General features: G+C 34.9%; 1 protein-coding gene across 1 annotated transcript in view; it reads left to right on the forward strand.

The window, feature by feature from the left end:
* The window catches only part of rac2 (Rac family small GTPase 2), a 32,367-nt gene that overhangs the window by 396 nt on the left and 5,449 nt on the right, over positions 1 to 26,522 (forward strand). The window contains exons 2-5 of the mRNA NM_001002061.2: positions 14,667 to 14,738; positions 14,839 to 14,956; positions 17,505 to 17,567; positions 25,609 to 25,768. Coding sequence (NP_001002061.1) covers positions 14,667 to 14,738; positions 14,839 to 14,956; positions 17,505 to 17,567; positions 25,609 to 25,768 — 413 coding nt within the window. The remainder of the gene's footprint in view (positions 1 to 14,666; positions 14,739 to 14,838; positions 14,957 to 17,504; positions 17,568 to 25,608; positions 25,769 to 26,522) is intronic.

The following is a 26,522-nucleotide window of genomic DNA, read 5'->3' on the forward strand; positions in this document are numbered from 1 at the left end:
TTTATCTTTGTTTCTTTGATTTCCTCATTTGTCACGTGAGATACTTACTTGCTTAGTATTTTTATAGCCTCAGGCTTAGGTTAGTTGCTGAATCTTTATCGTCATGCCTAAATACACTTTAGAAATCTCAGATTTCTGCCTTACTTTTTGGCCAAGTAAGAATATGATATAATCTACCTACTGTACAGGTTAGCTTAGTTTATTTTTAACTACATTTTTTCGCTGAAAGATAAGCTCTAAGATGTTCAATGTATGAGCTAACAAACAGAGAACTATTTAGAGGCCGGTTGGGCATTCATGGGCAAGTTAATACACAGAAGGAAGAACACCTTCTGTCTTGTGCCATTCCTCTGAGAGCGTGCAGGAAGTTATGCCACACACAATGCATGGTAATAATGCTAACTGATTGAAATCAAACAGCAGTTGCATATAGGTCACTTTCTAATGCTGTTATTTATTAGTATTCTGGCAAAATCATGATGAAAATGGCACAAAACCACATACTTCATGAAGGTGTGTCAGGAATATTTCTGTTTTAAGGAAAGAAAACAAAAATGTGCAGTTTTAGGACCACTTAGTTTTTATAAATCTGGAATTGGGCAAATATGTGCACATCTGTGCTCCTTTCAGTTTTTAATTCTTTTAAATAATATGAATAATGTTAATTTTGCATCATAGGAGTTAAAATAAACCCACCAATCAAACAATATTGTGTTTAATAGACGTCTAATAGACATATGAACGTAGACAGCTTGACTAAAACAAGGCTAAACTTGGGCTAAACTATAGACTGTCACTGTCAGCCCAAATTTAGCTTTATTTTAGCCAAGACGACTATGTTTAAACGCCTATTAGACTTCTTTTAAAAACAAAAAATGCTTGCTGGGTATTTACCTGATGTCAGTAAAGCCATATTTGATCCTTGAACTGATGTGCTTGTTGTGGTAAAGTAGGCTAGAACGTTAGACTACCTTAGACAACTGTCCTCTTCATCACGGTCTAAACATTTGGGCTGTTACTAGTGAACCAGGACTTTTTTTCTGTGCATCATAGCGGTGCAAGGAATACAAGAAGTGTCTGTTCTTTCGTTATGTAAGTGCGGCTATAGAGTCTAGTCATGCTGTCAAATAGGTATTTTAGTCTGCCTTCAAGATGACTAATTATGGCAGACGAGGACATTCTACTTCATTTATTTAGGCCCAAAAATGTCAAGAATGTAGTTTGCTTTTTGAGGAAGTACACAAACACAATAGGTGTTTTTAGGTCATGTGCTGACACACAAACAGTGATGATTCAAGATGGAGGATGGATGAGGCTGCTCTGATTTTAAACTCTGAACTGCTTTTTGAAAGAGGGAGGGGGATTTCCTCATAAACGTATTGTATATGAGGGATTGATTATCCCATACGCTTTATATTGAAAAATATGAGTTTAGTGGGACAGAACTGGAGGGAATGAAATCAGCATGTACTAACAATCTTCAAGCAGAGCAATTGATAATGCAACTGTAGGGATGTCATGTTGAAATGCATAAATGACATGTATAAAACACAGTTCATGCATTGCTTTGTGGTCACGTTTAGTAGAACATCTACTACAGTAGCATTGCAAATGGCAGCGGAGGAGAGGTGCATTTGCTTTGAGGATATCCTGTTTGAGCCCTGCTCATGCTTCTCCATTTTGAAGCTCTTAACTTCCCCTTGCATCTGATGCTGTGACCCAGCTGCTGAAGTTCCTCATATTGCATTGCTCAAAGTTGAACTGGGAGGATAATTCCTCCTTGTACACCATAATAGAACAAATTGGGTGATTTTGAAGAAGTTTTTCAAAAGTCGTTGACACTCACTGGCTAAGGTTTTTTTATTAACAGCATAGTTGACAGCAAAAATGTAATTATTGTTTACATTCACCCCTGACTTGGTTCAAACCTGTGTGAGTTTCATTCTTCTGTTAAACATAAATGATATTTTGAAAAATATTGGTTACCGATAGCCATTGACTTCTATTGTAGACAAAGAAAATGCTATTGATGTCAATGGCTACGCTTCCAACTTTCTTCAAAGTATTGTCTGTTGTGTTGTGTTCAGCCGAAGAAAAAAAAATCACAAGGTTTTGGAACTACTTAAAGGTGAGTAAATGAAGAGTAAACTTTCATTTTAGCATAAATGCTATCCCTTAAGGTTAGTAACAAATTACAAATACTCAAATTATTTTAATTGTAATTTACTAAATGTGTACTTTTATTCCCCCATTGAGTACATTGTTAGTGCAGTATTGGCAATTTTACTCCACTATTTTCCTTCAAACTGCAGTCACTACTTGATTTTTTCCTGTCTTTGGGGATTGGCTGAGTAGAAAATCAGTGCTGTGATTCCTGTCCAATGACATTGAGCATAGAGAGGAAATCACATCATACTGAACAACCTCAAGACATGGGCACTTTATAAATGCAGCAAACCGCTTGAAAGCATTAAAAGTGTCCACAAAATCTGCACAAAAAACTGTTGTGTCACTTATGAAAAGATGGTGGATGTTTACTGCACTGAAATCAGCAAATAATCTTAAACAATCACTAAATGCACTACAGAATGTTACGTTTACACACACACATGCACAAATTGCATGTAAACACATCAACCATTCACAGCTTAATACTCGATACTCTTGAGTACATTTAAAAGGTCCACTTTTTGCTCATACTCTGAGTAATATTTACAACAGATACTTTTATTCTACTTGCACTACATTTTTGGCCAAGTAACGGTACTTTTACTTGAACATGATTTTTTCAGTACTCTTTCCACCACTGGTTAGTATTGGTAGTAGTCGGACACCATTTTGCTTTCAGAACTGTCGTAATTGTTTCATAGCGTAGATTTATCAAGGTGCCAGAAATATTCCTCAGAGATCTGGTCCATATTGACATGACAGATGTGCAGGCAGCAAATGCTATGATGTGAATCTCCTGTTCAATTAAATCCTGAACATGTCATATTGAACTGAGAAATGATGACGGTGGAGTAAACTCACTGTCATGTTCACCAGTTTGAGATTAATTGAGCTTTTTGATATTGTGCGTCGTACTGCTGGAAGTAGCCATTACGTGATTGGTTTTAAAGGGGTCTACATGGTCAGAAACACTTGGGATTTTGACCAGAGCTTGGGGCAGTTGTAGCCTAATTAGTTAGAGAGTTGGAGTTGTACTAGTTGTATTGGTCCCAGCAGGAATTGAAGATGGGGAACTGAATGAACAGCACTCTTTCCATCTTCAAAACCCAGCTGAGGGGCCCTTGAGCAAGGCACCTAACCCCTAATTGCTCCCCAGGCACTGCAAGTAGTATCTGCCCACTGCTCCGAGAGTATACTCACTGTGTGTGTGCTCTCACTCATGTGTGTGTGTGCTCAGTTTGGGTCCAATTTTGAGTATGAGTTTGACGTGCAACTCAAGTAAGAAGAAATGCTCCTTTTAATCTTGGTGTGGTTTATTCATAAACTAATTTCGAGAGGATCACGTGCTTATAATCAACACGGCTGGCTCCTTATTAGCTCCGTAATCAGCCCCATTAGATGATTACGGAAGCATTATAAATAACCTGAGTTTATCACTCCAGTTATCTTCGTCTTGAAGCTCCCCCCTTTCCACCCCTTCATCCTCCTCCTTTCCTGATTGGGCGACACGGTGGCCCAGTGGCTAGCACTGTTGCCTCACAGCAAGAACACCGCCGGTCCAACCTTTCGGGCCGGTCGGTGTTTCTGTGCGGAGTTTGCATGATCTCCTCGTGTTCGCGTGGGTTTCCCCCGGGTTCCCCGGTTTCCTCCCACCGTCCAAAACATGAACCATAGCCAAATCTACTAAAACAAATTATCACCCAATACAACCTCAGTTCACACTTCTCACGGTGACAAGCAGGGGAGTTTTCGAGACCTACCTGACCTCGAACTCCCCTCTCGCCCTTCTAACGGGAGGGAGCCCCGGGCTCGAGGATATTACGAGCTCAGGGCTCTCTCCCGGGACAGCATGCCAAATACGCTTTATTAATTATCAGCTAAGTGTGAACTCTTGAATCCTTTTAATCAGCTTGAACCAGTCTGGTCCCTCTCATCTGACGTCTGGCATCAATATCTTTGTTCACAGAACTGCCACTATGTTTTGGAACAATCACTGAGACTGTTGTGCAAGAAACCCCAAAATGGAAATGATCATTATTTACTCACCCTCATTATATTCCAAACCAGTTTTAGTTTTTTTTTTTTTCATTTCCAGATGAACACAAATTAATATATTTTGAGGGATGCTGAGAACTAGTAGCCATTGAATTCCATTTTTATTTTTATTTAAATCATCTTTCGTCCTGATTCTGGTGCTTGATTTGAAATTCAACAAGATATTCAACTTGTCCAAATGGATTGATTTGTTTATGTGTGACTGGCTGCTAATATTAATTAGCTGAACATGCACAACTACTAAAGCAGCTGAGAAGAAGTTTACATACAGTAGGTGTTTTACAAACAATGGCAGTTCAAAATAACCAAAGGGTATTCAGATAAGACAATTAAAAAGCTTTTTGTTTACTCTATTTCACTTTTACCAAATACATTGTTTTATTTCAGCCACTTAACTTAACAAAATTGTAAATCCAAGGAATCATCCTTGAATTATAATTTTTTTTCAGTGATATGTTCAACATAGGGTAAACATCCTCAGTGTTTTCACTTCATTGATCTATTCAAATGTGCGTGACGTCTTATCACAGAGTTCTGCACACACAAAGTCCAGTGTGGAAAACGTCATGTTATGTAAAAAGCGTTCACAAGCACCCGGGTGTGTTTCAGAACTTTACAATCAATTTCAGATAACCGGGTGAAGTTTAGATGAACACAAAACAATGACATTATGTCTGGGCTATTATTTAGCAAATTACTTATTAATTCAATGAACTGGGATATAACTGTCAATGTTTTATTCATATTGAGGGAACATGGCCAACCTGATTTCACAAAGTAGGACATGTTCCTGGGTTTACATCTACATTGATCCTGGAACAAGATTCTAATCAGCCAATTAGAATTAAGGCATATGTTTACTGTTTATGTTAAGTTTTAGACTTACGGTTAGGTTTATGCACTTCTACATGAGTGTTATTGAACTATTATTGCATAATTTACAATTATGGTTAGGTTTAGAGGTAGGGAATAGGTATGAATTATATTTTTCAACAAAATTGATGTTAATCCAGGATCGCATCATGCTTGGCAAAATCAGGACGTGCTAGGGTACATTCTTTAACTCATACGTATGTCAACACAAATCCTGCAGTGATTTTTATTTATTTTTTTTTGCTATTTTGATTAGTGTTTACTACTGATGCTATTACAAGAAGTAGTAATCCACGCCCACATGAATATTCTTGTTTTTTACGTTTTATTTTACATTTATTAGGAAACAGATGCACATGTTTCCTCATAGTGTAGAGAAATTAAATTTCTCCTCCCCCCATTTTCTCCCATACCCTCTTTTGCACTACTGTTTATCATCTACAGTTATTTCCATTTTATTTTATTTTTATTTTTTCCATTTATTATAATTTTTTTTCTGTAACTTGTTTAGTGTGATCTGTATTGAAAGAATGTACATGTACATGTTTGCACTAGTAGTGAGATGCACTTAATCTCATTACATATGTACAGTTGAAGTCAGAATTATTAGCCCCCCGGAATTATTAGACCGCTTGTTTACTTTTTTTCCCCAATTTCTGTTTAACAGAGGGCAGATTTTTCAACACATTTCTAAACATAATAGTTTAATAACTCATTTCTAATAACTGATTTATTTTATCTTTGCCATGATGACAGTAAATAATATTTGACTAGATATTTTTCAAGACACTTCTGTACAGCTTAAAGTGTCATTTAAAGACTTAACTAGGTTAATTAGGTTAACTAGGCAGGTTAGGGTAATTAGGCCTATTAGGGTAATCAAGTTATTGTATAACGATGGTTTGTTTTGTAGATTTTCGAGAAAAAATATAGCTTTACGGGGTTAATAATTTGTAAAAAAATTATAAACTGCTTTTATTCTAGCCGAAATAAATCAAATAAGATTTTTTTCCAGTAGAAAAAATATTATTAGACATACTGTGAAATTTCTTTGCTCTGTTAAATGTCAATTGAAACATATTTAAAAAAGAAGAAAAAAAATTTGAAGGGGGCTAATAGTTCTGACTTCAACTGTATATAATGTACATTGTGTACAGTGACAATAAAAGGCATTCCATTCTTTTTTCAAATCACTAATTAAGGTGACATTAATGGCCTTTAATTGCTTAATATTCAATAACAACATTTTAATAATTAAAGACATTAATGTCAGGCTTTACTGCTGCTAAAAATTTAACTGCAATGGTTCACCTCTGAGATCTTATAAGATTCTGGCTCTTCTTTATTAATATTGTTTGTTTGTAGCACTGCAAGAATTAATGGGCCTAAAATACATACTGTGACTTATTGCAGTAAAATAGCCCGAGCTTTAAAATAATTTTTCTAAATGGAATATTTATAACTCTGTGTAATTACTTGCTGCTGTTGGTTAAATACATACAGTGCTCAGCATAATTGAGTACACCCCATTTTGAAAATGAATATTTTTATTTACAGTATTTCTCAGTAAATATGGGTAATATATATTGGTGCATTTGAACAAAACAGATTTATTCGACAGATATATTTATTAAAATAATATTTTAGTCACAGAACATCTTTAGAATGTAAAAGATAATACATTTAAATTCAAGAAAATGTTTAAAAAAAATTACAATCTACAAATTTTCAACAAAATTGTTTTTTATTTTGGGTTTCTCTTGATTTTTGCTATCTTTGAAAATTGTATATATTACTTTTCTGTAACATAAATTTGTGCTACGCATCTTTGAATGATTATTGTAACTAATTTTGTTAGATTAGCTCTAGATTTGGCTTCAGTTCTGAATAAACTAATGTATATTCACAATTATTGTAAAGCATTATATAGAAAATATTCATTTAAATGAGAGATTTGTGTAAGTGTACTCATATATGCTGAGCACTGTATATTTAGAAATATATTTACTGTGTGTATTTCTCTTTAAATATCTGTACTGTCATCCTTGCTTAGTTATGCCACTTGGGATGGGAGGATAACTGATGTCAAGGTTAACCACGGTTTGGAAAAGTCAAGGTTTTAAAACCGCCAGAATTTTCTGTTATACCATTTCTATGGTATATGCAAGTTCTGTTTTGTTTTTATTTACAACTATTTTATTTGTTTTTTTAGGGCAACAGTATCTGCAGCTGAAAAGGACCCTCCACTTTAAAAGTTCTAAACTATTTAAAATGTTTCTTAAAATAAAATATATTGCATTCAATGTATAAAAAATGTACAATATGTCAAAAAGTTATTATTTTTTTAGACAGACATTTACAAACAACATATTTTAGAGCAGTAATCACAATACTGTGAAACTGTGATATTTCTATCCAAGGTTATCAAACCGTCAGAATCTTATACTGAGCCATTCCTATATGCCTATATACATACCTATAAATTTAGAAATAAATAAAAAGACAATCACAAAAAAATAAAAGACATCAGAAATGTATCATTACATATAATCATTGTTTATATATTTAATATATTTGATACAATGACCCCCATGCCATCACATGGTGTTTGCAAAGTTCTTAGAACAGTCCTGCAATCTTGGTGGACATTTTCTTTTTCATTTTCTGAGTTTCATCTTTCTGTATTGACTCACTCTTGCTCTCTCTCTGCGGAAGCCAGCTCTGCTAAAAACACGAGGCTGTGCAGTTTCATACGTTCAGCCCCAGATCATTGACACACAAGCACAAGTACACACTAATAGTGTTACAGTTGTAGGAGTAGCAGAGAAAGCTAGCATTTAACAATCAAAGAGTAAGAACAGAACGAACAAGTTGAAGCCACCAAGGGCACATTTTTCAAAGACAAACTTCAAAAAGCCGCTCGCTGTCTCTCTTCCTGGCTGACACCGCCCAACTTCCTGTCATCCTGTCACGACAATGCCAGGCCCCATACTGAGCTTTTTCTCCCCTCGCTTTCTCCCTGCATTTATCTTTCCCTCTGTATCTATCTATATCTGATTCCCCACATCAAAGAGCTCCCAGAAAGCACCTCTTTTAACAGTTATCTCCCACTGTTTTCTAATTATGCTTCTGCCTGGAGTGTCTACTGAAATTGATGTAGATTACAATTTATTCAAGTGTGCTGAGTGATGTTAGGCATCTCTGATTTCCATAGAGGCTGCGCTCCATTTTAGTTCTGTTAATATTACTTTATTTCGTCATCTCTTGAATTTATTGGGCTGGGCAAGATGACAATCTTATATTACGTGTAGGCCTGTCACAGTATCTATTTTTTGTTGTACGATAAATTGCACCAAAATGTGTTGCGATAAACTAAATTATTGTTATTTTGAGACCATTTTAGAATCAGTTTTTATTGCCAAGTGTGCTTCACGCACACAAGGAATTTGTTTTGGCTACAGAAGCTTTCAGTGTCATAAAATGACAAGTGACAACACAAAATAAATACGAAAAAAAGACGATAAACGTTAACCATTAAACAGAGATGCAGTTAGTCAAAAAGATCTGAATGTTGTATGTACAGATTTGTTATAAATATAAAGGTTATATTTATGCCCTTCATTGTATAATGCCAAGAACACAAAGAGCTTTATTTTAATGGTCTAGACGCAAAGTCTAAAGCGCTGTCACAAAAGCATTAAGGGCGTGTCCGAATGCACTTTTGCTATTTTAAGGACGGAAAAATACATGGTCCAAAAATATTCTGGACCTGCATAGTCACATAACTAACACACTCTGCGCTGGATTTTAGACCAGCTTTTAGTTTGCAAATGGCGCAGGCTGTTTTATTTCTTCAAAATAGCAATGTGCTGTAACAATGTGCCTTAAAACACCTTCTTATAGACTGGCACACCCATGAGTCCACAAAGTGATGCAATTGAATTTGCCATCTAAACAATGTGGCGCAAAACGTTAAAATTAGGGTTGCGCTGGTCTGAAAATAGCAACAAATCATGCCAAGTATGTCTTGCGTCTTATAGCGCCAGGTGTATGATAGGGCCCTTAATGTTTTATTCTTAAGAATGTTTCTTTTAATTATAGTCATTTTAACTATTTAATAATTAGGCATTGGAGTCAATGTGAAAATAAAAACGAAGCCTAAACAAATAAATAATAATAAATGTTAACAAAAAAGTGCAAGGTCAAAAGTAACAGGCTGCAACATCTGCTTTCAGATCTATTTTCAGTTGTCATGTACTCACATAAAAATATACTAAAGTAAATTATAGTAAATACTATAGTGTTTTTTAACCATACTGACTGGGCTGCATGATACAGGACAAATCTGACATTGCAATGTTTTGTATTTCTGTGATTATACATTGTGATATATTTTTAATTAAACAGCTTTATTTGGGAAGAAGTCTACATTTTAGATTGATTGGAGTAATTTTGTAGAGGATTGAGTCTCGAATATATACACAACAAATGATTTACAAGCAGAGATAAATACAATAGAGCAAAGATTCATTCATTCATTCATTTTCTTTTCCGCTTAGTCCCTTTATTAATCAGGAGTCGCCACTGCGGAATGACCTGCCAACTTATCCAGCATATGTATTACGCAGTGGATGCCCTTCCAGCCGCAACCCAACACTGGGTAACACCATACACTCTCATGCACACTCATGCACTACAGACAATTTATCTTACTCAATTCACCTTTACCTCATGTCTTTTTATTGAAGATATTGAATAATCAACGATGCATATATACATAATGGGATCTTTATTAAAGTGACAAACATTATCTTGTGGCCGGATGTCTTAAACTCTAAAATATCGAAATGTTCACACAGTAACATGCTTTATAGGGATAGTTCATGTAAAAAGGAAAAAAAAAATACTCTCTATTTACTCACACTTCAGCCGTTTCAAATGTTTGAGTAATTAAAATATATTTTTTGTGTGTTCAAGGCAAGTTTATTTATATAGTACATGTCATAGACAGGGGCAATTCAAAGTGCCTTGAATAAACAGGAATAAAACAGACAAGTATAAGTAAAATAAAAAAAATACAAATAATAATTAAAAACAAATAAAATATGAGGTTAAAACAGATTATAAAAGAATAAAAAAAGAAATTTATAAATAATGGAACAAGTGAAGGGTGCAGTGAAAATAATGAGAGTAGTAGTAGTTTTCGGTGAACTATCGCTTTAAAAAGGCATGCCAGAAGATAAACTTTTTACTCTATTATGAATAAATCCTGCATAGATTGTTATAGACTCTATATCGGATGCACACATTGCAATATCGATTCTGAAACGATATATTGTGCAGCCCTAATACAGACCCGTATACACAGTGATATATCCGGAAAACTTCCGGAACGTCTTTGTCAGGTAAATTCATAAAAAAAGGTATTCGCACAGGCAAGGATATTCTATAATTTTCCTGGAAAAGACCATTCACACATTCATTTCAAAATACTTCTAAATTCTGATATCATTAACCAGAAATAACCTCTAAAGGTATTAGCTGCGCTTGTATTTGTAAACATAGAAGGGCTCAGCCTTTTCTTGATGGTTTCCGGCAATCTTCCTTTTGCTTTCACACAATGCACACAAAACGAATTTACCGGTTTTTCAAAAAGGGTCTGTTCATACATACAGACCTTTCCAGAAAATTTCTGGTAATTTTCTGAAAAGGTCTGTATGTGTGAAAGGGGCTACTGACACCTCCAATGGAGATAGAGATGCTGCTAGAAGAGTTTTTTATGTATCAGTGATATATATTACATCACCAAAAATTATTGAGGTCATGTTCATGTGTTGTGTGATAAGTCAATTTATTGATTATTGTGACAGATCTACAAAAAAAAATAAGAGATAGACTTTAAATTTTGTCCATGTGATCATTTTGCACAGCCCTTTTGGAGTTGAATCATCATGATTTATTGTGCACAACAATCCCAAACCCAGCCCTTGAGTCGAGTGCACACAAGTCTGGATAACTCAAACATATATATGTGTGTGTGTGTGTGTGTGTGTGTGTGTGTGTGTATGCATGCATGTCTTGTTGTGCTTGCTTAAATGCACATTAGAGGCAGCGATAGAGAGAAATCAAGGGCAGAAGAGTGTGTAATAAAGCTGGCGAATACTTGTGATGTGACTGAACGTGTGTAGCCTGAGGTGTCTGCTTTTGGCCTTGCCCTTGAGTAGCTCCATGTTTTCCTGATGCAATCGAGATGTTGCCACAGGCTCCTGAATCCCAGCATTCCTCAGTCTCGCTGCGTGCATGCATCAACATGCACTCCACTGGAATTTGTCTCTCGTACGCTTTTCTTTCAGCCCATGTGTGCATTTGCTGCTTCAGGTGACCTGCTTTCATACTGAATGTCAACTTCCATTTTTAAGTTCCTGGTAGCATACATAATTGTTTTGATGTATTTTGTGTTGCACTCCACTTTGCTGTCACGGCTCTGCAGGCGGCAAACTATCGCTGGATCTAACTGTGACAGCGGTACTTTTTTGTTTGTTTTACTTCTATTTCTGTGAAAGGATTTCTGATTATTGTGCCCTGAAGTTAGTCTTCTGTTGTCAGCTATATGATAAAACTATGGAAGGCTAATGGAAAAGTACACTGTTATTTACAAAAGTGTTATATGAGTAAGCGGGTGTTGAAGAATCAGTTCACTTTCAAAATTACACTTTCCTTATCATTTTCCTACTCATACATTCCAAAATGGAAATTTCTTTCAGTCACAAATAATTGTAGTTTTTGAGGAAAACACTCGAGGGTTTTTCTCCATAGGATGGACTTATGGGAACTTACAAATTTTTGTTTTAATGCGTTTCAAAGCACTGATCCCAGCCAAGAAAAAAATGTTTTTACCTTTTGAATGGTTTGTATTATTTAAAAATGTGTATTATTATTATTATTTAAACCACAAAAGATTGTACTGGCTCTGGCATGCAAAGATTTTGTGGTTAAAATGAAAGTGGCAAAACATTATACATATATACCTTCACTGGGCACTTTATAAGGTTCACATGTCCAACTGTTCGTTAACACAAATCAGCCAATCACATGGCAGCAACTCAATGCATTTAGGCATGTAGACATGTTCAAGATGATTTGCTGCAGTTCAAACCGAGCATCAGAATGAAGAAGAAAGGTGATTTAATGACTTTAAATATGGCATGGTTGTTGGTGCCAGACTGGCTGGTCTGAGTATTTCAGAAACTGCTGATCTACTGGGATTTTCACGCACAACCATTTCCAGGGTTTACAGAGAACGGTTTGAAAAAGAGAAAATATCCAGTGAGCGGCAGTTCTGTGGGCGCAAATGCCTTGTTGATGCTGGAGGTCAGAGGAGAATGGCCAGACTGGTTACAGCTGATAGAAAGACAATAGTAGCTCAAATAACCACTCGTTACAACCGAGTTATGCAGCAGAGCATCTCTAAAAGCACAACACATCGAACCGCGAATGGGCTACAGCAGCAGAAGACCACACCGGGTGCCACTCCTGTCAGCTGAGTTGAATCAAAAACCCACCAAAATTGATCAATAGAAGATTAGAAAAATATTTCCTGGTCTGATGAGTCTCAATTTCTGCTGCAACTTTCAAATGGTAGGATCAAAATTTGGCGTCAACATCATGAAAGCATGGATCCATCCTGCTTTGTATCAACAATTCAGGCTGGTATTGGTGGTGTAATGGTGTGGGGGATGTTGTCTTGCCACACTTTGGGCTCATTACCAACTGAGCATCGAATGAATGCCACAGCCTACCTGAGAATTATTGCTGACCATGTCCATCTTTTTATTACCACAGTGTACCCATCTTCTGATGGCTACTTCCAGCAGGAAACGTGCCATGTCATAAAGTATTAATCATCTCAGACCGGTTTCTTGAACATGATAATGAGTTCACTATACTTAAATGGCCTCCACAGTCACCAGAACTCTATCCAATAGAGCATTTTTGGGATGTGGTGGAACAGGAGATTCGTATCATGGGTGTGCAGCTGACAAATCTGAAGCAACTGTGTGATAATATCCTGTCAATAGTGACCAAAATCTCTGAAGAATATTTCCAGTACCTTGTTAAATCTTTGCCATGAAGGATTAAGGCAGTTCTGAAGGCAATCTTTTGTAACCGGTATCAGGTACCAGTCCAAACCTATACCAGCACCTAATAATGTGGCCAGTGAGTTTATGTATTCTTCTGAGGCTTATTGATGATTGTTTTATAAGGAAAAAAATAATTTTTTGCTTGGCTGGGATCATTTGCAGCTCTTTGAAGCTTTATTGAAACTGCAGTTTGGAAGTTCAAACCAAAGAGTACCATAGATGTATAAATTATAAGTAAAACTAAAACACAAACAGAAGTAATTCTGATGATGGTTTGGCTTTAATGGTTGAAAACTGATTAATCAGCCAAAAGGTATTAGAAACTAGAGCTGCACCATTCTCCATAGGCAACTACAAAAAAAAAAAGCAATTTAGTAGAGGTTCTGACAATTTTTTTTTTTTTTTTTTTTTGCTGCAATCTATGTAATCTTTCAGCTGTAATTATTCAACGTTCAATAAAGTCATTGAGAATAAAGATTGAATGTGTTTAAGTCAATTTTGCAATCTTTTTACAGATCAATCATGCAACTCTTATGGATTCTAAATAAAAACCTGAAGAAAAAAAAAAAACGGTTTCATCTGGTCTGCCAATTAAATTTTTTTTCTTACTGAAAGTCCAAAATTGGAAGGAAATAATTGTTCCTACAGTATATTTAGTTGCTACAGATATTTGCTCCACCTCGGGCTTCTGTGTGGGATATCAGAAGTTCTTCATCTAAATGTATAGTATTGATAGCCCTTTGCTTCCGTTTGTGTCATACATCCAAATGAAATGGCTTTTCAGATAAGAAAACATGTAGGGATGTGAGAATTGAGATTGTTTGGGAATGATTGGATCATTGTTGTTTGCTATTGCTGTGATTGACAGGTTTACCCTGGCCTTGTGCAGGTAAACTGGTCATCAGACAAGAGATGTTCTGCTTTGATATATAATTCATAATAAACATTACATTAGGAATTATAATTTATGACTTCATAAAAATGCCCTGCTCAAGAGTGAGAAGAAGAACAAGTGAACATTCATACATAGTGGACAAAAAGTAATAAAAGTGGCATGCCAAAACATTCTATGTAAACCGGTCATGGGTTAGTTGAGCTTTGGTAAATGTAGTAATACTACATAGAAAAAAGTAATAATACAAAATGGACACACAATCTCCTCTTTCATATATATGGCATTGGCATATGCAGTAAAGCTTTCAAAGGTTCAACGCCTAGTTCTTGTAATGGGACCACATACAGTACAATGTTCTTTGTGTTCGAGAACAAATTCATCACAGTACATCTGTTCCTCTTGTGATGGTTACGCCAGACACCTAGTGCACTTTGAAGTAATTTTAGCAGCATGTGTTTTACTGAAAGTGCATTATGCTGTTTGTTTTCTGACAGATTACTAAGTGTTTTATCTTTGCTCTTTGTGTTTTTCAGAGCTGTGGGAAAGACCTGTCTTCTCATCAGCTACACTACCAATGCGTTCCCCGGGGAGTACATTCCCACAGTGTGAGTATCACATCAGTAAGAGGAGGATTGAACGTTTTATGTGTTTTTACAGTATGTTCATGATGAATTATTAAGAGATTTGCTGTTTTTTTTTCCTCAGGTTTGATAACTACTCTGCAAATGTAATGGTGGATAGCAAACCAGTCAACCTGGGACTCTGGGATACAGCCGGACAGGAAGATTATGACAGACTGCGGCCACTCTCCTACCCGCAGACGGTAAACACCACTACAGACATTCAGCTGGACAAAATTACTGATTGTTTATATATGTATTTGTGTGTATGTACGTCAATACAGAAGCCAAATGGAGCTAATCTAACAAAATAACTTGTGATAACAGCCCAAAAATTAGTAGCGCAAATTTATATGTTAGGGGAAAATATTCAATAAAAATTATAAAAAAGAGCAAAAAACAAAAAAAAACAAAACATATAGAAAATGTTGTTGTAATTTTGTAGTTTGCATTTTTTTCTGCAATATTTCACATGATTTTAAGTGTATTATCTTTCTATTTTTAAAGATGTTCGGTGGTTATAATATTATTTTAATAAATATCCATTTTAATAAATCTGTTTTGCTCAAATGCACCAAAATATATGTTCGTATGGATAAAATTTTTCATTTTTAAAATGAGACCTACATTTTATGTTGAGCACTGTATGTAGTGTATAAGGGACATTCCACCAGAAACGTACATTTTCACTTGTAAAAAATGTGACAGGGCCTAATTTAAGCTTGTCGTCCTTAAAAAATCATCTGAAAACAAGCAGAAAATTATACAAAATATCACTTCTGAGTGATAGCCTTAAACGTGTATTGCATTTTATGTTAAATTTAATGGAAATGTTACAGGATTGACAGAAACACAGGGACAATTGTACATTAATTTGTATGACTGTATATTTTTAGTATTTATTTGTAGAGTTTATTTCTAATTTCCTGTTTTAATTAATTGATGTGCATAATAACAGCTTGAACTTGCTATTTCAGATTTAGTTTTTCTAAATGACAGTTTTTAGCATAACAAAACTATTGAAGCTGTAGGTTCAATTGGGCTGAGGACAATGACAGGGTTTGTACATTTGTAAAGTGTTTTTATTAAGAAACAAAATCTAAGGACCAAATGAATGACATTTTCATATACAGAAATCAACCATCAGCCCATTTTAGAAATTTTGGGGATGAAATACTTTTTATTCACTGTATTATGTTTTTATTTCAGGGACAGATAATGTATGTTTCTGTTAGAATGTCCCATATTATTATGTATGCATGTATGTCTGAAAGAATTCTGTTATGGTCACTATGGCTACATTTATTTGATCAAAAACGCAGTGAAGACTAAAAAAATTAAATATTTAAAATGTTTAAAATATTTAAAATTAAAGATTAAAATAATATTACAGTTTAAAATGACAACTTTCTATCTAATAGGTCTATTTATATAATTCTTTGGCTGTGTTTGAAATCACATACTTTCATCTTGTATAGTCTGCTAAAATCAGCTTGCGAGCGGAGTAGTATATCCGAATACATAGAATTTGAAAATCACTATGTGAAAAGTACCCGGGTGGCCTACTACTTCTGGCGAGATTCTGTTGATATCCCATGATGCCCCACGAAAGAATTCTTGAATAGGAGTTCCAAGTTCCATTCATACTGCTCACACACATACTGCATAGAACATACTTCTCTAACAGCTGAGTAGTAAGTTTAAATTCAAATGCAGTACCTACTGACTCGTAGGAGGTTGCGGACGCAGCCTATCTATTCCTGTAAATTCTTAGCATAGTGGATTACATGAGCATATGTATGTTGATACACAGTGTTTCTTTACATCGCCAACTACTGGCCTGGCATATATAATACAATACATAGTTTTTTTTTTGTTGTTGTTTTTTTTCACAAATCCATGTAAACGGGAACCATTTTGACAGTGTTAGCATCTGTATGCAAATCTTTCATTAAATACAATGAATTATGTAATATATTATATGATATTAGATTAGATTAGATTAGATAAAAGTAATGATGATTAAAGAATAATGAAAAAACTACTGACCCCTGTCTATTAAATCAGGGGTTCCCAAACTTTTCATCTCACGACCCCTAAAATAACAATGCCAGTGACTCACGACCCCTCTTAGGTGGTTATAAATATGCAAATGTTGCCCATACAACAACAAGCCTATATAAACACGAGCATATTGACAACACAAAAAGTGCAACAGTCTAACAACTATATAATTTTTTAGTCATTTATTAATTTGTTTCATTTAATATTGAACTCAACTAAAGAGACTGGTGTACACAATGTTTTCAGCACAAGGTTTAATTTTGGAGACCGCTAATCAGAGATCATTCTCAATATTCAGCCATGGCCTGTATTTATTTTGAATGTGTTTGATTGTCATAAAGGTGTCAGAAAGTTTACCCTGGAGTTATAAAATCAATCTGCTGCAGCTGACGCTATTGCTGTGCTAATAATCACACTGTTCCTATGAAGAAAAAAGCTATTTAAAGGCTTATGGCTTATCATTTGATTGTAGTTGTTGTTTTTTTACTATTATAAGTTCTGTGGGTTATGGTTAAAATATTGTAATTGTAATAGTTTAATAAAAATATTTTTGACTATTAATATCACCAACCTGTCATTTTACTGCGACTCCCACTTTGGAAACCACTGTTTAAAAATGAAAGCATTTATTCAATTTAAATTTTTTTAATTTCCAATTTTTAATAATAAATATTCTCTGTTTTGTAGGATGTGTTTCTTATCTGTTTCTCTTTGGTGAGCCCAGCATCATTCGAAAATGTCAGAGCCAAGGTGAGTCCATATGTGCTTACACGATTTTGTCTACACCTTAACAAAAACTAAGCACAGTCACAGCAGAACGAGCCTACAGACACAGTAGCAACCAACACAATGACAAACTACCATTCCATGCATGCTTGCAACATTCCCGCATGCACACACAATCGCTTTAAAACTTGCTTTGCATTGAACTGGACACTAGATGCCACTGTGCATTAATCCATGATGCATTTGCTGACCTCAGTTATAAACATTCACTAAACACAAGAGTCATACTCAAAAAATAAAACTGACGTCAGCCGCTTTGTCCTTGCAACTATTCACATTCATAAATCGAAGGCTGAGACTCGTCAGTGGAATTCAGCTGTTTTAAAAGAAAAAGGTATTTGTTCTCAAGAAGCATTCATCACACATGGCATCATCCTTAGCAGTATGTTTTCCATCCGAAAGGTTAATTCAGTGGCGACTCTTTTTAGTAAGGTATTTATCTAGCTCACACTCACAAAATCTGTTAAAGGACTTTAATAAGTAGCAGAAGCTCAGTTGACCTTGATGCGTTCTTCATTAATGGTGCTGCAGATGTCTGACAGATACAAACCACTTAGTGTCCTGCCACAGTACAGTGTTTAAACCGCATCTATTTCACCCTGACAGAGAGCATTTTCAAAAGCGATCCCAAAAGGGAGGCTGTTTTAGAAGTCAAAATAATGGTTCTCTCTTAAGTGTGTAGTGCAGTAGGAAAATGACCCAGTGTCCCATGGGACAAACAGAGATAGCTTTCAGGTCACGTTGAAAGGTTCGTTTGACTCAGAGAGTTCTGATCTGGAATCACATCTAGTGATCCTATAGATAGTCTTTACTCCCTCAAAGGGATGGTGTGCCCAAAATAAAAATCTTTACTTTTTTTCAGGCCATCCAAGATGTTGGTGTTGTTGTTTTTTCTTTGTCAGTAATATATATATATATATATATATATATATTTTTTTTTTTTCCACCGTGATCCTTCATTACTCGTAAAATAAAAGTCAATAACTGTTTTTAAGGTATACCTTGGTTTTGAAAAGTCAAGTTTTTAAACTGCCATAATTTTCTGCTATACCGTTCCTACATTTTATGAAAGATTATTTTTTACAGTTTTTTTTATCTTCAGCTAAAAGATATCCAAAGATACCGTTTTAAATTGTGAAGAAATTTGTGTTTAGTTGAAACTAAAAGAGACAGCAGAAGTTAATGATTCATTTGAATTATTCAGCCTGACATGTTTACTGTTCCAAAATATTTTAAATGTTTCTCAACATAAAATTTGTGTTCAATTGGGAAAAAATGTTTTAGTTTTTTTATCCAGACATTTTAAGATAATATATTTTAGAGCAGTAATCACAACACCGTGAAACCATGATTTTTTATCCAAGGTTATCATACCATCAGAATCCTATACCAGCCCATGGATAGCTGTATACAGGTAAAACCAAATTAATACTGACGATACATTAAGGTCTTGTGAAGTGAACTAATCAGTCTTTGCATGAAATTTTAGTAAACAATGTTTAGTTTCTTTCCCAGAGATGGGTTGCGGTGAAAACAGCAATCTTTTTTGGTGAAAACCCCCAAAATGCAACCGAAGACTCATTTAGAGCTACACATTTTTTATTAGAAAAACAAGGCATTTTCAAACAGGAAAGCAAACTGTGCTTAAAGACTAGAAGGAATATAATCTCCACTCTCTCTAATGTCCGGCTTGGGGCAACTACAATGGTTAGAAGAGTGTCGGCTATGTTAAAAATGCTGTAGATTTGGTGATAAAATCTGTAAAATGTGGGGGTTGATTTATGTTACACAATTGAATGACCAACATGGTAAATTGTAGAGCATGATTTGTTAAAAACTGTTAGGGGCTAGTGTAAATATTGTGGAAGTAATGATTTTTAAATGTAAATACTTGCAGTAATATATATAAAAATAAAGTGTTGCATATTGATATTTATCTGTTTCCTCTCTGGTTAAATCATTGTTGACAACTATTGTGAGAAATCATTAACATGATCAGTATCTTCACATAGATTAATATCATTAATTATTAATAATAACATATAATTAAAAGTAAATTGAGCACATTTGTTATTGTGTATCAAACTGGTAGCCCTTCACATTAATCGGTTCCCATTAAGTAGCTCTCAGTTTCAAAAGGGTTGGTGACCCCTGTTCTGAAACAATCGCAAAAATAAGCGCACATCCACATTTTAGAATAAGACCAACGAGTGAACTGTTGCTCATAGTACACAACAGATCAACACAACAGATTATATCATACTAAAATGTTCAAATAAAGTTGTTTCTGTTGCAACATGTTGCATTTGTCAAAGTTAGTTTGTCATCGGCTAAACGGTTAACTGTGATGTCAGCTCTGAGCCTTTGCTAATACAAAGCCACATTAGTGAGACTCCAGTTCTCCGGAAAGAGAAATACCAAAAAACAAAAGATCCACGTTGTTAAAAAGAATCAGCTTAAACAAACACAAGCAGAAAGATTTTACCATTGTATTCTACCATCTTCAATGCTTTTCATAAATGATAAAATGAACGAGCAAAGAGAATAAGAGTGTGTCTTTTGGCTGAGCAATTGTTGGTATTGTGCCAAACTTTATCAAGAGCCCTGGTGCGTGAGATGGAAAAGGAAGACAAATTGTTTGTGATATCAATAATTCCAGAAACACTCGAGGCTTAATCTGGTCCAATTTACATTGCTTAAAATCAGCATTTGCATAAACAAGTCCACAAGCAACCCTTTGAATTGTTATTAAGCTCAAACAATAGCAATCTCATCTCGCCCGGTTCCTTAATGCCTTTCGCTTTCACTCCCAATCAAAGACCTTCAGAAGCTTCTTCCACTCTTTGCTTTTTCTACCCTCCCGGTTGTTCCCTTTATTATTTCTACAGTATATTCCTGGGTAGTAACCATGGTAACACTTGCCATATGCAAATGCGGTCTTGATAGATTGTGCAAGGTTGAGGAGACAAATTAAAATCTATTTAAAGTGGAGAGGAAAGTGCACAAATATACAGGGGTTGTAAGACGTCATGTGGCCTGTGCTTACGCACCCATTCAGGGATAATCACCTGTCACGGAGAAGTTAAGGGCGAAAAAGATCACTTCTCATTAACCAGGCAGGCTGATTGTATGTGAAAACAGGGCACTGTAATAATTTTCGTTTGGCTAGATTAGAAGGAAAGGCTCATAAAGCAACCCACCCCACCGCCAATCATAAATGCCACTGAAGACGTGCTGATCTCTAATGAAGGCCACCATTCGGCATCTCTAAACCCTTTTGAAGTCTCTTATTAATAAGCTTGAAGAGAGGAAACAAAGATACTTTGTGCTGGTGTATTCAAAACACTAGACTCTAGCCTATTTTAATTAAATGTGGGACTGAAAAGATTAACAACTAGAGCTCGTTTTAGAGAGTCATGAAAGTTTCAAGGAAATGTTTGATTACTGCTCTTTTAAAGAGATCTTTTGCGTGCACAATAGCTCAGTTCAGTGTCTTGAGTTTTGTATGCATTGAAAGCATTAAACACAGTGCAAAATATTTTGATAGGAAAATTGCAGTTTTTATTTCTTTGTCTTCGACTTGGTCCGTTATTTATCAAGGGTCCCCATAGAGGAATGAACTGCAAACTATTCCAGCATATGTTTTATACAGCGGGCACACACTACGGCCAATTTTAACTTACTCAATTCACCTGTACTGCATGTCTTTGGACTGTGGGGGAAACCGGAACACCTGGAGGAAACCCAGACCAACAAGGAGAGAACATGCAAACCTCCCACAGAAATGCCAACTTCAAACAACCAGGGGTGCGTTTCTGAAAACCATTGTTAGCCAACTAAGGTCGCAAGTTCCATCATTACAAACATAGTTTGTTGATTTGGCAGATCCCAAACATTCGCAAACTGCATGGCAAGCGTGTATGCTTGCAACTACACCTCTGGAGCTGTAGTCACAAACATAGTTCCTAGCTGTGTTCTATTCCCAGTTATCCCCCCTATGCCCTATTATTTGAATTTTTTTAAATAAGTTGTATTGTATTTTTACTAAAAGGTAACTTCTGTACATGAGTTACAGTTAGGTTCAGGGGTAGATTGAGAGATAGTAGTTGTAACCCAGTTTATGTAATAACTTCACGAGTCCATACTCTCAGATATTTGACTGAGTAGAATATGCATATTTGGCGTGCTGTCTTGGGAGAAGGCTCTGAGCTCAGAAAGACACACTAACTAATGTTATTTCTCTTATCAGTATAGAGTAAGATAGGGTCTGAGCGCAGTGTCTGACTCTATTAATTTAAAACATTCTAACTTTTTAAAAAAAGCATTAAAGTCAGCATTCTTAGGTGTAAGTTGCTTTCAAAGTATTTTTACAGTTCAGTTTTAGCGATCTTCATGTTTATAATTGCGCTCCCTTCACATTGCACTTTGAAAACATTGATGTCATTTTGAACACAGCTGTGGCTCACGACGAAAGCTATAGGTGACCTATTATGTAAAGCGGAATTTACGTTACATCTCCAAAGCTTGAGAAAGCAAAAAACATAGCATATGTTAATGCTTGTAATTTATAGTAGGTTATTTAATAAGTATCTGTACTGTATATGACATGGGCCTGTTCGTTAGAACATTTCTGCAATAGTTTACGTGTGTCAAATTGTAAAAGTAGACTTAAAATTATTAAATAAATAAACAATATCCTACTTAGTAATAATAATAATAATTATTATTATTATTATTATTATTATTATAATCATCATTATTATTAATATTAGTATTAGTATTAATGTAGGAATTTATTTCATTTCCTAATAAATGAAAAATATTAAATTTCATTTATTAATACATAGCCTCATTATTTATTTATTTATTTATTTATTTATTTATTTATTTATTTATATGATTTATATATGATATTAGAATACATGTTAGCTTATGTGATTTTATGTTTTAGAATAGAATATGTAGTTTTCTCAATAGTTGTAAAAGAAACAAAGGATATGTGCCATTTACATATTTTTCAATTAATATGGAAAACATGTGCATGTATATTTGCCAAGAATTTGCAGTACATGATATGGCCGATACATAACACGAAACTCGTACTGTATTACACAACACGTACAGATATTATTTCACTTTCAATTCAATTCATCTTTATTTCTGTAGCGCTTTTACAATGTAGATTGTGTCAAAGCAGCTTTACATAGAAGTTCTAGTAAATTGAAACTGTGTCCGTCCAGTTTTCAGAATTGAAGTTCAGTTTAGTTCAGTCCAATGAAATATAAAAGTGACTGCTGAAAGCCAAAACACTGAAGAGCAAATCCAACGATGCGCAGCTCCACAAGTCCCAAATCAAGCAAGCCAGTGGCGAATAAACTTAACTAATTGATGAAAGTGAAAAAAAAAACCTTGAGAAACTTTCCCAGCCTAAGATCACATTTGTGCAAATTTTACTAATAATTTAATTTATTTACATATTCAAATCTTTAATTTATCCTCTGCCCAGATTTTTCAGAAACATCCTTCTTGCTTTTATAATGTTAATTAAATTATTTAATTTAATAATTTATTTAAAAACTTTTTGTAAAGATCCAGGGATAAATATTGCCCACATTAACTGAGAATTTGATTAAAAATATATGTTATTTAGGCACTGCATATTGATGAAGAGTGAACATGAATAAATCATAAAACATCTGCGTTAGTCGGCGTGTTTGTGTGTACTGATAAATCATTTAATATAAAAACTAAATCATTTCCCCTCTTGAAATTACTTTTTTTTCTGTTCTCGAATGGTTTTCGCTGGTATGAAGATGGGACAACCTGACACTCAATGTACATTCACACCCAATCTATAATGAGAATTCGACTAGAAAAAAATGTCCTTGTAGAACTCATAATTACAACTTAACTGTTAACCTGTTAACTGGTGATTTTCTGAGAGCTGTACCATGTTTACAAATTTCACCTTATTGCTTCCAATGTATTTAGGCATTGATAGTATTGCCATATAAATTCAACATTCCACGTCTGAGGGAGAGAAAAGAACCAGTAAGAAGATGTGTTGTCTTATAGAAATTGCAGTAATTACTACATGGGATGAGCACATTGTCATGTGACACCACAGCATTATTATATAACTACAACAACTGACAAAATCAGGCACCGCCCCTCTCCTATTTAAAAAGCCATTTCTGTATCTTTTGATTGTGCATCAAAGCAGGAAAGAAAAGATTAATGGACTTTCATTTCAAGATTTTAAAAAGGTTGAACAGATTAAATAATGAGTGTTCATTTATTCATTCATTTTCCTTCGGCTTAGTCCCTTTATTAATCTGGGGTCGCCACAGTGGAATAAACAGCCAACTTATCCAGTATATGTTTTACACAGCAGATGCCATTCCAGCTGCAACCCAGTACTGGGAAACCTCCATACACACTCATTCACACAAATACACTACAGCCAATTTAGTGTATTCAATTCACCTGTACTGCATGTCTTTGGACTGTGGGAGAAACTCAAACCAGTGACCTTTTTGCTGTGAGGCCACCGTGTCGCTCCATAATAAGTATTTACTGTTTTTAATTAGTCATTTTATTTGCGATCACCTATATAAATAAACTCTTAGAATGATTTTGTGTAGTGTTCATGCAATCTGGACTCACTGTGTTGTCATGTATCATGTAACCTGCTAGCCATTCATTTACCTATAATATATGGTAGCAATACCTAATTTCTAATATCTAATTTACATTAGATTAGTCAGTACCAAAGACAAACTGGAGGAGTCATAACAAAATAACATTCCAAGATAACATTCCAAACATTTTTACAGCCAAATTATTGTTAAGGAAATATTTTAAATAACACTTTAAGAAAGAGGAAAATCATGAGAAACTAAAAAATATATCAAATGTAGTTGAAATATTGTAGGCTGTATTTTTTTTCCTCTCAATATTTTGTTTTAATTGAAATGTTATGCACACTCACCGGTCACTTTATTAGGTACACCTTACTAGTACCAGGTTGGACCCCCTTTTGCCTTCAGAATTGCCTTAATCCTTCGTGGCATACATTTAACAAGGTACTGGAAATATTCCTCCGAGATTTTGGTCCATATTGACTTGAAAGCATCACGCATAGCTGCAGATTTGTTGCCTGCACATCCATAATGTGAATCTCTCATTCCACCACATCCCAAAGGTGCTCTATTGCATTTAAATCCGGTGACTGTGGAGGCCATTTGTGTACAGTGGTCAGCAACAATCCTCAGGTAGGCTGTGGTGTTGACATGATGCTCAATATCTTTTTAAAGTAATACTTTATGTACACTTTATAGCTCACAATACATTGTCTGTTTTATTTGTCAGCTATTATATCATTGGTTCTTATTTATTTAACTTCAACGTTCACAACATAACAGTATGTTGCTGGATGATTGCTAGCCTGTTTCGATGGCAAGAACACTGTGGACTTGCTATGGAAACATCCATTGACCACTCAAGGTCTGCTCGGTGTGACTGCATGGGCTGCTTTGTGTATGGAAACAATGGTATTTGTGATTGTCAGATTAAAAGCCAACATTCAGAGGTCGGACCTTGAAAAGTACAGCAGTCTTTGCACACCTTTTCAAAGCTTTTTCTCCATCTGCTCTGCTCTGCATTTTTCACACTTTCTGAGAGAGCACTGACATTGTTTATGCGCATCGGCTTTAACCAGTGATTCAGCTAGTGCTTTCTGAGAAGATCTTTTCAACAAAAAGACTTTGACATATCCTAAAACGAAGTGAAACAAGGCAGCATGATTTCCCAGGACATTCTTTATTATATAACAAACTTACAAAGAGATTGTGGGATTGGTCATTAAAAAGAAAAAGAAGCTCTGAATAGCTTTAATGTTCGTCTATTTTATAGAAGACAAAAAGAAAGGCTGTATCTAGTCAAGAGATAGATTGATAAACAGCCGAGAATGAAGTGTTTTGATCTGCTCCTCTGCTCCCTCCAGTGGTACCCAGAGGTGAGGCATCACTGCCCTTCCACTCCAATTATCCTGGTTGGCACCAAGCTTGACTTGAGAGATGAGAAGGAGACCATCGAGAAGCTGAAGGAGAAGAAACTGGCACCGATCACTTACCCACAGGGTCTCGCATTGGCCAAAGAAATAGGTGAGGTGGCAGAGCTGGATTTGTCCTTTTTGTAACCCTGGATAAAATTACTCATACCACTTTTCTTTTTTTTTCTTTCTTTTTTTCAAATCTTATTGTGTGTGTTTAAATGTTGTCATGCAACAATGATGCATTAAACTAATCAAAACATTACAGGATATTACACTATTACAAATAACTTATTTAGCTAGATAATGTTCTCTAAAACTTTTTTATTTAACAAAGAATCCTGAAAAATATATCTGTTTCATGGTTTCTATCAAAAAAAATTAAGAAAAATTAACAATATTAACAGTTTTAACTATATTAACAATATTAAGAAATATATGGAGTCCTATTTTTTACCATATGTAATAAGTTATGGCTTTTTATCTCAGCATTGTGAATTAAAATATTTTTCAAGAAGAAAATCAGAATTGGGAGATTTAAGCTGACAATTTTGATAAAATAAACATGCATTTAAATAAAAAATCAGAAGTGCAATGACTTTTTTTAAATGATCGATTTCTGAGGTTATTAATATTCTTTTCTAAATTGTGTGAAAAGTCATTATTTCAAGATAAATAAATAAACCTGAATTCTGAGATGCAAATTTATCAGCTCTTTTACAGTTCTGACTTAATTTCCCTTTGTGGAAAAATGGCTTCCAAAGAAATTCATTTATTTTCCTTCGACTTAGTCTCTATTTTAGAGGTTGCCATAGTAGAGGAGTGAACTGCCAGCTATAGACATGCGGCCTCCATTTTAAAAGCAA

The sequence above is a fragment of the Danio rerio genome, chromosome 3 (assembly GCF_052040795.2).
Source record: "Danio rerio strain M-AB ecotype USA chromosome 3, GRCz13ab, whole genome shotgun sequence".
NCBI lineage: Eukaryota > Metazoa > Chordata > Actinopteri > Cypriniformes > Danionidae > Danio > Danio rerio.